This window comes from Spermophilus citellus (genome assembly GCF_964194105.1).
Source record: "Spermophilus citellus genome assembly, chromosome: 17".
Lineage (NCBI taxonomy): Eukaryota > Metazoa > Chordata > Mammalia > Rodentia > Sciuridae > Spermophilus > Spermophilus citellus.
The window spans coordinates 3714087-3728771 of NC_138199.1; the positions used below are offsets into that span (position 1 = coordinate 3714087).

General features: G+C 39.0%; 1 protein-coding gene across 1 annotated transcript in view; it reads left to right on the forward strand.

Annotated features, from left to right (window-relative positions):
- LOC308636301 (multidrug and toxin extrusion protein 2-like) overlaps positions 1-13836 on the forward strand; it is a 63164-nt gene extending 49328 nt beyond the window's left edge. The window contains exons 13-17 of the mRNA XM_081271723.1: positions 2917-2986; positions 4914-5046; positions 10871-10965; positions 12709-12763; positions 13225-13836. Of these exons, the coding sequence (XP_081127849.1) occupies positions 2917-2986; positions 4914-5046; positions 10871-10965; positions 12709-12763; positions 13225-13463 (592 nt within the window). The 3' untranslated portion in view covers positions 13464-13836. The remainder of the gene's footprint in view (positions 1-2916; positions 2987-4913; positions 5047-10870; positions 10966-12708; positions 12764-13224) is intronic.
- Positions 13837-14685: the final 849 nt, after the last annotated feature.

Below are 14685 nucleotides of genomic sequence, written 5' to 3' on the forward strand. Positions count from 1 at the left end.
ATGCTTCACAATTGTTTTGTTGTTGAGAACTAGACATTTTGAATATTATAATAGGTGACTGTGGCAACCAGATTGTCTTTTTTCCCCAGGCATTGCTGTTCTTGCTTGTAGAGGGCTACAGTCCTTTTGTTTGGTAACCTTCCAAACTAGCCTTTACACAGTCTCTATGACCTCATAAGAGATTTCTATAAATGCTTTGATCTGATGAGGATTTTTTTTGAAAGCTCTTTTTAAAAAGATTTTTTTTTTATCCCCAATACTGGGAATTGAACCAAGGGATGCTTTGCCACTGAGCTACATCCCCAACCTTTTTTACTTTTCTTTCGAGACAGAATTTCAGCTAAGTTGCTGAGACTAGTCTCGAATTTGTGATCCTCCTTCCTCAGCCTCCCGAGTCTCTGAAATTACAGGCATGCGCCACTGCACCCAGCCTCTTTAAATTCTTTGACAGTCACTGCCTGGGAAGGCACAGCAGTCCAAAGGGCCTCTACGCCAGTCCCTCAGTTAACCTGATAGATCAAAACAGTCAACTCTGACTTTTGGAGGACAAGGCACTTATTATCCAACCTGGCAGTAGAAAACTACATAAGAATGCTGAGTTACAACCCCAGGCCCTCAGCCACTTGTCTTGAATAAGTGCACCCAGAGGACACCTAAAGCGCCTTTGGTTCAACTCTAGAGTTCTAAAAAACTGGGGTCTGGTAATATTTGCCAGATTCTACTGGGATAATGGGAAAACACAGCTGCTCTGTTGAATGCCAGACTTAACCAGCTCTCACCAGCCTCTTCACCAAGCACTCTCCTTATTTTGCAAGTGTTTGACTGGACTCCAGAGTTCAGAAGTGGCTGATTCTGACATTTCTTACCAGTTCAGTGGTAGCTTGGGAAGAGGCTGATTCTTTTTTTTTTTTCTTTTTTAAGAGAGAGAGAGAGAGAGAGAGAGAGAGAGAGAGAGAGAGAGAGAGAGAGAGAGAGAGGAGAGAGAGAGAGAATTTTTAATATTTATTTTCAGTTCTCGGCGGACACAACATCTTTGTTGGTATGTGGTGCTGAGGATCGAACCCGGGCCGCACGCATGCCAGGCGAGCGCGCTACCGCTTGAGCCACATCCCCAGCCCCGAGGCTGGTTCTTAAGCTTCCTTCTCTGCCATCTTCCATGATGTCACTGGGAGAGCATAGACTTTCCAATGCTGATATGGCTCTCATTCTCTTGTAGAAGTCTTTTTTTTTTTTTTAAGTCTTTCAGGTAATTTTGTCCTTGGCTGTGCACTTTTTTTTTTTTTTTAATTTACTCCCTCCTGTGCATTTTTCTGTTCTCCTTTTGGAATTCTTTTCAGACAAATGATAGAACTTACTCATTAATCCAAAACATCTCTTTTCCCTTATCTCTCTTTGTGTTTTGGGGCATTCCTCAACTTTATCTTCCAAGTTGGAATTTAGTCTTTAGCCATGACCATTCATTATCTGGTCTGTAAGTAAAATTTTATCGTTCACATTTTTCATCTCCAATTACTTTTGCCCAATGGCTCCCTTTTCCTTAACTCCCTGCTGTTAGCTCCTGAATGTCATTGAGAATAGTAATGACAATTTAAAATTTTTTCTCAAGTTCCTTACGTTTTTCCTGCTTCCTTTTGTGTCATCATACTTATTTTGATTTTTCCTTTTTTTTTTTTAAAAAAATATGCTATTGATTTTCCTTAGTTCCTGGTGGGCATTAATTCCATGTTTGTATTTTTTAAATGAAAGACCGTATCATTGTGTTGATCAGTGGAGGGAGTGCACATTTAGGTGGCTGCAGTCCTACCAGTCTGTTCCAAAGAGGTCACTCCTCTGAGTGAGAGAAGTGACTGCAGGCTTTGCCTAACTTGGTGGCTCTGGATGACCATCAGGCTTCCTGTGAAGGTGCATGGGAGGGAGTAGGAAATCTTTTCTCTGGGAGAGGGTACTGTGGCCTGTTCCATGAATTTCATTCATAATGACCCTGTCCGTGCTGTGCCTTCAGAGCTCCAAGATGTCCTCTGCAGAAGCTGTAGGCAGATCTTTCATAAATGAAGAGTTCAGGGCATCCCTGAAGAGAAAAATGTTACCTGTATGAATACTGCTTTCAACTCCATTTTTGAGGAAGACTCCTTTATACAGAGGAGGCTTTCTATACACAGATTGAAACCTGCTTTTTCTTCCCAACCCCCATATTTACTTCCTCATAAATGGAGCTTTAAGAATTATGCTCTAAAACCAAATGCCGAATATTTTCTCTCATATAAGGAGGCTGATTCATAGTGAGATAGGGAGAGGCAGCATGGGAGGAATAGACGAACTCCAGATAGGGCAGAGGGGTGGGAGGGGAGGGGAGGGGGCATGGAGTTATTAATGATGGTGGAACCTGATGATCATGACTATCCAGAGTCCATGTATGAAGACACGAATTGGTGTATACAACCAGAGAGATAAAAAAATTATGCTGTATATGTGTAATAAGAATTGAATTGCAGGGCTGGGGATGTGGCTCAAGCGGTAGCGCGCTCGCCTGGCATGCGTGCGGCCCGGGTTCGATCCTCAGCACCACATACCAACAAAGATGTTGTGTCCGCCGAGAACTAAAAAATAAATATTAAAAAAATTCTCTCTCTCTCTCCTCTCTCTCACTCTCTCTCTCTCTCTCTCTCTCTCTCTGTCTCTCCTCTCTCACTCTCTCTTTAAAAAAAAAAAAAGAATTGAATTACAAAAAAAAAAAAAAAAGAATTATGCTCTAATGGCAGCTTTGTCCATGTCCCTTTTAACCTAAATTCCATGTAGTAAAATTTGAATTAATGAGGTTTTATTATGTACTTAATTTGTCAAAAAGAAATTTTTTTTTTATTGAATTGTCAGGTTTGTGATTTTCAGGTCACTGACTGCTTTCTTTTCCTCCAACAGGGATATTATTTCCCTCGTGAGCCAAGTGATGCCGATTTTTGCTCCCTTTCATCTATTTGATGCACTTGCAGTGAGTATTTGGAGTGATTTTACTCTAATGTACATAACAAAATGTGTTTTGTGTTTCTAAATTTTTTAATTAAAAATAAATATCTGCTGTTTCATTTTTAAGAAGAGTGAGCTCTTGCTTCAAGCAGTCTGGGCCACTTGAGGGAAAGATGAGTTACTTGAGTATGTAGCCTCACAAGGTGGAGGAGATTGAGTTCTCCATCTCCTCCTCTGCCCTAAGTGACATCTAGCCAAGGGGTGGGGTGACCCCTGTCCTCTCAGGCCTGCCATGATGCCTTTAAATTAATTCTGACCACTAGAAGGTCTTTCTCTAGTTTGGTCTTTTTTGGATCTGTGGGTATCTGAAGACCCTATGGCTGTACTGCAGAATCACCCCTGAAGGCTTCTTCTCAGTTTGAACAATTATTCTTCATGGTTCCTAGGCCCTTTTGTCATCTTGCTCCCCACCCCCCCATGGAATTTTTTGATTTTTTTCCCATATTACTCTGAAGATGTGATGCCTGTGACTGAACACAGCAAGTGGTAAGAAGAGTATGGAAAAGAAGCTCACAATTGCATTAATATTTTTTGGCTATAATTTTAGACCAATTTCTGCTGAGATACCATCAATGAAGCCAATAAATCCTTTTTTTAGTATATGATTTTTACAAAATATTATTTTAAAAATTTTTTTGGTACTTAGGATTAAACTCAGAGGTGCTGAGCCACAGCCCCAGTCCTTTTAATTTTTTTATTTTGAGATAGGGTCTTGCTAAGTTGGTTAGGCCTTGCTAAGTTACTGAGGCTGGCCTCAAACTTGTGATCCTTGTATCTTAGCCTCCTAAGTCACTGGGATTACACATGTGCACCACCATGCCTAACTACAAAATATTTTTATTTTGATTTATTTTTTTTCCTTTAGAGAACAAATGTTTTTTCATTTTTTTAAATTAGAGCATTATAGGTGGGATCATTTGGACAAAATTATACATGCATGGAATTTGATTTCAGTTCCTGTTCCTCCCCTTCTCCCTTCCTCTATTCTTTCTCTACTGATCTTCCTTTCACTTGTTTGTTTATTTTTGATTGGTACTTTCTACATATACAAAAGGTGAAATTCCCAGTGTTATATTTATATATGCACATAACATGATTTTGTTAAATTCATTCCATGTCCCCTGTTTCCTGTCCCTGCACCCTCCCTCTCCATCTTCTTCCACTCCACTCATCTTCCCTGTATCTTTATGATGTCTCTCACCCCCACCTCCTCATACCCCTTCCTCACCTTTCTTCCCTTATTTTGCTCTAGCTAACACATATGAGAAAACATTTGACTCCTGATTTTCTGAGTCTGGCTTATTTCACTTAGCATGATATTAACCATTTCCACCCATTTACCAGCAAATGCCATAATTTCATTCTTCTTTGTGGCTGAGTAAAACTCCATTGGGTATATGTACCATGCTTTCTTGATCCATTCATCGATTGATGGCATCTGGGCAATTATATGATTTGGCTATTGTGAGTAGCCAGATTTGCAAGATAGTCAAGTAGTCAAGATAAACAGAAATTTAAATTATATTACCTGATGATTTTTGTGAGTAAAGTTTTTGGGGTTTATTTTTGTTGCCGTTGTTCCTGCTGCTGTTAACATAACTTAAATTTATTTATTTCTTTTTATTTATTCTTTATTTTTATGGTGCTGAGGATGGAACCCAGGGCCCCTTGCAAGCTAGGCAAGTGCTCTACCACTGAGCTACATCCCCAGTCTGTGATCACAATTTTAGAAGCAAAGTGTTTTCCTTTATCTCTTACATATGTGCAAGGTCTGCTTTGAGACAGACTATTTGAGCAAGACAGACTTGTGGGATACTAAGGCACTACTCTGGACTACTACTCTGATGATGGCTGCATGACTGCAAAGTTGGTGTTGGTTCTCCTCCCCTTAGGGCACCTGCGGTGGAGTGCTAAGAGGAATAGGAAAACAGAAGATGGGTGCTATCTTGAATGCCATTGGCTACTACATTTTTGGTTTTCCAATTGGAGTGTCTCTGATGTTTGCTGCTAAACTTGGGATCATAGGTATGTGATTCAGTCCTCAGGGACTTACTTTGAATCTCACTTTGTCATATTAAGATCAACTGCTTGAAATATAAAGCAATTGACTAGAAAGTTGCCCTGTGGAATAGGAAAAATTATCCCCCCATTTATATTCAGTGCCTCCTTTGTACAAATACACTGGAAATGCAGTATTGGACAAAATAAACATGCTCCTGTCCTCAGAATGAGCCCAAGGTTAAATGATTAATTATACAACTAGTCAATTTCTGTTAGGCTAAGTACGGCAGAAGAGAAGGACAGAGGGCCTGTGAGAAGCTACAGGGAACATCTGTGTACTTCTGGCTTGACAGAACAGCCCCCTAGCTGATGAGCTAGTTAGATCAGGCCTGAAACTCAGGTAGAATCACCTAGGAAAAATGGTCAGCTTTTGTTGAAAGGACGGTTCTTTCTCCACTGAATGACCTTGGTTGGAAATCTTATTGAAAATCACTTAGCTATACATGTATGGGCTTTTTTCCTGGATTGTCATATCTGTTTTTTGGCCTATATATCTGTCTTTAGGATTGTACCACACTGCCTCAATTGCTGTAACTTTGTAGTAAGGATTGAAATCAAGAAGTGTGAATTCTCTGACTTTGTTCTTTTTAAATTTTATTTTGGCTATTTGAGGCTTAATTTCATATGAATTTGATCATCACGTTTTCCATTTCTGCATGAAATATCATTAGCATTTGGTCCAGAATTGCATTGAATCTGTAAGACTGCTTTGAACAGTATGGCCACCTTAACAGTATTAAGTCTTCCCATCCATGAACATGACTACCTTTCTATTTATTTAGATCTTCAGTTTCTTATAGTAATGATATCAGTTTTAAAGGTACAACTCTTTTACTTTTTTGGCTAAATTTATTCCTAGATATTTTATTCTTTTGGATGCTGCTAAAATTAGACTTATTTTCTAAACTTTCTCTGCAGATTGCTCATTGACACTATATCAAAGCATGGATGATTTTTGTATCTTTTTGTATCTTGATCTTGAATCTTAAAATTCAATTGGGTTCATTTATTACATCTAAGTTTTTTAGGGGAGGGTTCTATACATATGATTGTGTCATCTGCGAAGAGATAATTTTACTCCTTTTCAAATTTTCATTCCTTTTGTTTCTTTTTTTTTTGCATTATTGTTCTGGCATGAACTTCTACAGTAGTATTTTAACAATTTTTCTATATTTTAAGTATATTTATTTTCAGTATAAGACAACGTAATAGAACATGAGATAATAATCATAAAAAGCATCTGTCAAAATTATGCTACATTCTTTATGTATTTTATGTTTCTTAAATATACAGTATCCCATTAGTTCACTTTATGCATGAAAAACCTAAAGCCTGAAGAAGTTAAATAATTTGTTCAAAGGTCCCACAGGCAGTAAGGGATGAGGCTGGATTTGAACCCAGGTCATAGGGCTTCAGATCTGCCCTCCTTGCTCCCATGTATTTCCCTCATTTGCATTTCATTTTTCCATCATTCATTCAATAAGCATTCCATGAGTACCTGTATGTCAGGCCCTGTGCTCTGTTAGCATCTAGGGATATAAAAAGAAACGAGCGAGGTCCCTGTCTCTTATAATTTCATACTCTCTGCTCTTCGCTTTCACTCCTCTCTTGTGCTTTGGCATTTTTTCCACTTTCTGCTCTTGGATGTTGGTCTTCATTAGGAGCCAGGAGATAGATGGCTATGCTTCTGTTCTCTCCCCCTTAGAAGTCTTGGCTTTACTCCCAGCTGCTGATATGTAAGTCATTCAGATTCAAGGACTCTGCACCACTCATGCTCCCAAACCTGAAGAGTCCTGTCACTATTTCCTTCATATCTGCAAAGGGTTCATCCCACTTGCAAGAAAGAAAGAGTCGGGAGTTTACCATGGCTGTGGCAATAGCATTCATCTTAGCGTCTGTTATTTCCCACACCCTGTTATTACCCTCTTTAGATGTTACCTCTCAGCACCTGTTTTCTTGCAAAGGAAGGGAAGGGTGGTATACAGCTCAAGAAAACTTCTGTTTTTTTACAGACACCTCATGTCTTTTTTTTATTTAATTTTTTTTTCTTTTAGTTTTAGGTGGACACAATATCTTTATTTTATTTTTATGTGGTGCTGAGGATCGAACCCAGTGCCTCACGCATGCCAGGTGAGCGCGCTACCACTTGAGCCACATCCCCAGCCCCCAGACACCTCATTTCTTCCTTGAGGAAATTCTTCTCTCTTGAGATTCATCTCAAGATGGTACCAATAGATCTCTGTCTGTACAGAATAAATACAGTCTCACCAAAGATTTAGAAACTGACTTTGAAGTCCACCTGCCAGTTCATCCAATACTTGGAAGTCACCTGTGTTTTCATGAAATAGGTGCTTCTCTGATACTCAGAGCTTCGGTGTTCAATTATCTGATGAACATTTTAGTGTTCACTGCTCACGTGTGTTTTTCATCAAGTTTGGGCCATCGTTCCATGAAAAAGAGAGAGCTATGTGATAGTGTGAGAAAGCCAAATTCTGGTTAGGGTTTGGTCATGTAATACAGCATGTAACCACGTGTGGTGGCATGTGTCTGTAATTCCAGCTTCTTAGGATTAAAGAAGGGGCAGGAGGGCCACAAGTTTGAGGTCACATGTATGAATGAGACCTCCCCCCATCTCAAAAAAAAAAAAAAAGCCATTTGTCATTATTGGCATTCCCTCTTGCTGATGGAATTCCAGGAGCTTTTAATGACTTGCCACATTTGCCTGAAGAAGCCAGCAAAATTAGTGACTTGTTAAAAAATAATTATGTGCACCATTGGAATAGAAGACAATTACCCAACAGTGTTGCTGTTCTGTCACCAGTTCTTTCCTACCAAATTTGTGGTCTGTCTGTACAAGAGTGCAAGTAGAGGACTCCTGGGTCCTCCACACAACACAGAAGCATGGCCAGAAGTTAGGAAAATCTGATAAGGAATGCTCATGTCATACAGACAGATGACACATTTGTCATTCCAAATGTGGCCAACCCCTTCCTCAAAATTTAGCTTTCTACCCCTTTCTAACAGCCTTTTTTTTTTAATCATGGCAATTGTGGTTTGGGGGTTTCAGATTTCAGGATTTTAACATTTAAGCAGAAGCTGAGCGTATGCTTGGATCTTGCCTTGAGAACCATGAGCCCAAATAAACCTCTTTCTTTTATAAATTACCCAGTTCCAGGAATTTTATTATACCAAGAGAAAATAGACTTCTCCTTCATCATAAACCCCCTTCATCATAAAATCTGTTAGTTGTTGTGTATGTGAAGTCTGTTGATAACTGCAAGTAGACGTTGGACCTTGTTACTCTTCTGAATTCCTCTTGTTGCGTACAGTATTCTTCAGTTTGTCCTCAAGGGCTTTCCAGGCATAGAATCTCATCATCAGCAAATGACTTCAATTTTACAGTCTCCTCTCCAACTTTCATTCCACTGACTCCTTTTTCCTGTGTAATTCCCCTAGTAGCATAATCAATTTTTATGCTAACAGTGGAATGTCTTGTTTTATTTGTGACTTTAACAATCATGCTTTAATGTTTCTGTACTAATAGCATGCTGTATTTGGGGCTGAAATACACATGTTTCGTGTATGTTTGTGTGTGTGTGTGTCTTATTATGTTCAGGAAGTGCCTATGGAGTCTATTTTATTGAATGTTTTCAACAAATATTTAATAATTTTGTCAAATGCTTTTTTATTGCCATTAGAAACGATACTATAATATTTATCCTTAGATCTATTATGAAGGTAAATAATATTAGTTTCTTCATATTGAACTCTCATGACTATAAGTTGTCTTTTAAAATTTTTTTTTACTATTTATTTTTTATTTGTACCCAATACATTTATTTTGTTTATTTACTTCTATGTGATGCTGAGGATCAAACCCAGGGCCTCGCATGTGCTAGGTGAGCGCTCTACTGCTGAGCCACAATCCCAGCCCCTAAATTTTTTGATGTTGCTGGGCTTCATTTTATTCATTTATTTATATGCAGTGCTGAGAATCAAACCCCAGTGTCTCGCAAATGCTACGCAAGAAGCTCTACCCCTGAGCCACATCCCTAGCCCTAAGTTGTCTTTTATTCAGCTGATAAATTCCTCTCTGTTAATATTTAAGAAATTTGTAGGGAGAAAGCTAGGCACCCTGAAAGCCAGGAAATAAATGCATGGCAGTGTGAAGAGCTCCATGAATGTACTCTCCAGCAAAACTGATGAAAATTGTGAATAAAATGAAACAACTACAATAAAAACCCAACTCTGCAGTTATTGGCTGCAGGAGTACAGAGTAAGAAAACACAGGGTATCAGTAAAGGAACCATTGACATTCAGGGATATGGTTTCTCTCAAAAAGAATGGGAATGTCTAGACCTGGCTCAGCAGAATTTATATAGAGATGTGATGTGAGAAAACTATAGAAACCCTAGCTTCCTGGGTATTGATGTCTCTGAGCCATTCCTGGCCACCTCTCTGGAGTAGAGGAAAAAGCCCTGGAGTATGAAGAGACAAGGAACGGTAGCCATATACCCAGCCATATGGTCTCATCAAACCCAAGACTTTTCACAGAGCAGGGATTAATACACTTATTCCAAAAAATGATAAAGGGAAGATATAGTGTTGAACATTTACACATAAGGAAAGAATGGGAAAGTGTGGGAGAGAGTGGAGGTCAGAAAGCTTGTGATAATGAACTTGACAAATACATAATGACAACCCATAATGAAAATCTGTCAACAGGCATAAAGAACTTATAACATCTCAGAATACAATACATTTTATGCCAGTCACTTTTGAGGAGCTGTGCATGTCTTTAAATATGTATCCAGAACAATTTTTGAAACATACTATTCCTTTGAAAGGAAATTTGAAAAGGAGTCTAATCCATGCTTCAATGAATAATTTGAACAATTTCAAATGTAGCATTGTGTTAAACTTCTACTCAAACATTTCTATAGATAAGAGATTTAAAAATAAAGAACAAATTTCTAAATGTGATCAATTTGTTACTTTACAAAAATCCATTATTCTGCAATTAACAAACAGTTCCTCCTTGTGCCAACACACACAGTTTTAACAAATATGGGTACAGTTTCTTGGGTCCCCATTAGATTGAGAATAAACCCTGGATCCTCCCATGGTAGCTTGCTTCTCTGACCTCCTCTCCTGTACACGTACGTCCCTGCCGCCAGCCTCCTTCCTGACTTCCAAGCTGACCTTCTCCTGTGGCCCTGAACCCTGCAGTGCCCATCCTGAACCATCTCTCTTCCTGCTCCTCACTCTTCAGGTCCCCATCTCAGAGAGCACTGGGACACTCATTCAGGCTCTGTCTGCAGGACATTATTACATGGCTTTGCCCAATGTCTGTCATGGTACTTGCCATTCTTAAAATTACCACATTTTACTCCTTGTTTATTATCTTACTTCCACCACTACAGTGTAAGCTCCTTGAGGGCCTTGACCTTGTCTGCCTGTTTGATTCTGTGTCTCTAGCCCTTAAAACAATACGTGGTACCCCCACCTCCCCCCCAAAAAAAAACGCAGTAAGTATTTGTTAGATCAGCACATAAAACAGCGAACAGTTTTGGAGGTGTTTTGCATTGTTAACTGGTTGACTGCCATTAATAGCTCAGTGGTTGATTTGCTTCTAATCCAGGGCCCATGCTCATGTAAAATTTTAGGGAAGTTAATTTAAATTGAAATTTTGATCTATGGATTATGGACTATTATTGGAAGAATTTTAATGATTACAGGAACAGCTTTGAAGAAAACCTCAATTCTTATACTCATTTTATACCCACAGGTCTCTGGTCTGGACTGATAGTTTGTGTCTTCTTTCAAGCCCTTTTTTACTTGATATACATCCTGAGGACAAACTGGAATAGAGTTGCAGAACAGGTAACAGTCTGTGTGTGGTTTTAGAAATGTGGATCTCCTTGATCCCATGCTGTGGTAAGGAATCTATAAGGTTGAAAATGAAAAAAATGGTACTGGTACCTGGACTCAGAGAGTCAGGAAATGCATGTGGCATGCCAGGGGGGGGGGGGATGGAAAGGACAGAAGAAAGGTCTGTTTCTCTTAATTCAGAGCTGACTTGGGATCCACTCTACCATCCAGGGGATTAACCTTTAAAAAACAAAGGGAATTTGCTTGGACATATTCTTATTTTGGTATAATAGTCTTAGTAATATTGTTTCCTATTTATACCAATGAGCTCTTTTTTTAGCCTTCTCTTAAAATACTTTTTGTCCATTTTTTACCCCAAAGCAGGATGTTGAGTATATGTGATCTGTGGGAAGTAACTGGGGGCAGAGGGTTGTAATGTTGACCACTGTGAGTATCTGTAGATTGAACAGGGAGGTCTTTTTATTGTGTCAAGGCTTGAGATGAGGTGGTGGCTGGCTTAGGGGAGGGATTCTTAGAAAGGAGACACAAGAATAAGCTTAGATGTACCAGCTGTTGCACAAAGGGTTTCAGATCCCTTTGGATTTGCCTAATAATGATGTAGTATATCTTTCCTATGCTCAGTTTGATTATATTGAGTGAATAGAGCATATAGACATGAAATCGGACCATACTTTTAGACAGTGATGTACACATTTACCTTTAGCTTTTATTCATTTTATCTTTGTGTAGGAATACAAGAGGCATAATGTGTAAATAGTCTATTATGTTTGCAACTATAGTCACAATCAGCTTTTTATTTTATGACGGTGAGCTGAACAATGTGGAGAAAACCTGTGGTTTCCTGATGTTATGTTCTTTGGGCAAATGGCATTTTTTGGACCAAGAAAGGCTATCCTAGGGGCTGGGGATGTGGCTCAAGCGGTAGCGCGCTCGCCTGGCATGCGTGCGGCCCGGGTTCGATCCCCAGCACCACATACAAAAACAAAGATGTTGTGTCGGCCGATAACTAAAAAATAAATATTAAAAATTCTCTCTCTCTCTCTCTCATTCTCTCTTTAAAAAAAAAAAAAGAAAGGCTATCCCAGATATTATAATACTTTAGCAGTAGTTTCAGTAGTGTCTGTTTTTGTTTCTTTTTTAAATTTGTTTTTTCAGATGTACATGACAATAGAGTATACTTTGACACTTTATGCATACATGGAGTATAACTTATTCTAATTAGGATCCCAGTCTTGTGGATGTACTTGATGGTGAGAATCACTGTGGGGTATTCATATACGAAGATAGGAAAGTTATGTCTGATCGATTATATTGTTTTTCCTATTCCTATCCCCCTCCTTTCCCTTCATTCCCCTTTGCCTAATCCAGTGAACTTTTTTTCTTCCCTTTACCCCTTGTTGTGCTAGCATCCACACATCAATGACCTTTGGTATTTGGGATTGGCTTATTTTACCTTAGCATGATAGTCTCCAGATCCATCCATTTACTGGCAAAAATCAGAAGGTCATTCTTTTTATGGCCGAGTAAGAGTCCATTGTGTGTATATACCACATTTTCTTTATCCATTTATCTGTTGAAGGGCACTTAGGTTGGTTCCATAGCTTAGCTATTGTGAACTGAGCTGCTATATAAACATTGATGTGGCTCAGCAGTATCTTTAAATTGAAATTTTAATCAAAGACTACCAGCTTGAATTGATTTGTACTTCATTTACTCATGTGATTTTGTTTTTAGGCACAGATTCGTGCTGGGCTAAAAGGTACTAAAGAGACTCTACCGACCACAACAGGTAGTAGAGGCCATTTTCTAACATACTCTATTTCTGCCTTAGAGAGACTGAAACTTAATTTGGCCAGAGTTGTTTAGTTTATGAGAGTCTACTCTCTTACTAAATACAATTTGTCTCAGCCGTAACCATTGGCCTGGTCAACTCTGGACTCTCCTTTGAAATGCTTTGTAAAGTAATTTCACATATACTAACCCACATCCCCAGCCCTTTTTTATATTTGAGACTGGGTCTTGCTAAGTTACTTAGGATCTCATCTCAAAGTTGCTGAGGCTTACTTTGAATTTGTGATCCTTATGCCTCTGCCTCCTGAGCCGCTGGGATTATAGGTGCTTGCCACTGTGCCTGGCTCAATGGTCATTTTTTTTTAAACAACCTGTTCTCAACCTGTGCTCTGTAACTCCACTAATGACCTTTTCCTTAACTCAGTAGTACAGTGAATGCCCAACTGTTTTCTTCAATAGATCTCCCAAATCTTGAAAGAGAAACAACTGATGGAGTGATTTTGCCTGATATCATCAGACCAGAGAGCCAGATCAGCCAACTCATGTCACTGGAAGAAAACAACCAGTATGCAGTGCCTACCATCGGGGATGTCTTGACAGTGAGACAGTTGATACTCTATCGTGGAATGGCTTTAGCTATGGCTATTGCTGTCCTTTTAGCAGGAATTTTAGTAAGAGTTTTCAATGACCGTGGATAAAATAGAAGAATTATCACCTGTCTACAAACTTGAAATGATAATCACATATCATTTGTTATATGGACAGTGTTTTCATTCTTCATGGTGGATAGAAAGGATATCTTGGTTACTCCAAGAAATCACACCATCGTATTGGAGATCAAGAAAGGGGCTACAATTTTTGTTTGCTGGTTGGTTTCTTTTGGTGTTGGGGATTGAAATCGGGTCTTGTGCCTGCTTCCACATGCACTCGACCACTGAGATATACCCTTTGCCCCAAGGAGCTACATAGTTTATAGTTTTCTCTGTTAACTTTATCATGGTTTCTAAATATGTAAATGATTTTTTCCTACTGTGAATGTTCTTTACTCTTTCTTATATTGAATATCCTCCTTCGTTCAGGAAAGTGATTCATTGTCATATAAAATATTATTATTGATCTTTTTTGTATATCTAGGTTAATACACTTTGTCTTTATAGTGAGTATCTCAGGTATTTATTTTACAAAATAAATACCTCAAAATTTAAAATGTATGCTGACAGTATTTGGGGCAATAAGGTCAATATAAAAAAGGTAACTTTTAGTTTTTGTCTTTTAATAGATATTTGTGTCAGCTTTCATATTAAAAACTAAATCTCTGTTCTTTTTATGACTCAGCTTCCACAGTACTGACAGCTATGGTTTCAACTTCTAGGCCAGAGGTTTTTAGAATCTGAACAAACCAAAAAGAAAGAATTTGACCAATTCAAAAGGAAAATTATTTAAAATTCCAGTATTGGTTATTTAATAACACAAAGTCCACCAAGTACTCGCAACAGAGCTCCTCGTTCAAAGCCCTGCTGGTTAGTCAACTTTCTGTTTCTATAAAAAATGCTGGGTCTGGGCATGTTGGCACACGCCCACAATTCCAGCCACTGGGAAGACTGAAGCAGGAGGATCACAAGTTCAAGGTCAGCCTTGGCAACTTAGTGAAACCCTGTCTCAAAAAATAAAAAGGTCTGGGGGTGTAGCTCAGTGGTAGAGCACCCTGGGTTCAATCCTCAGTACAAAACAACAACAGATGCTGGGATAATCAACACATAAAGAGGAAAGGCTTTTTTCGCTCAGGGTTTTGGAGGTTTCAGTCCATGACTGGTTGACCCCATTGCTTTTGGGCTTGCGGCAGCACACCAAGCTGCTCGCCGCATGGCCCAGATATGAAAGAGGAAGAAGGAGGAGCTCGGGCCCCACTATTCCCCTAAA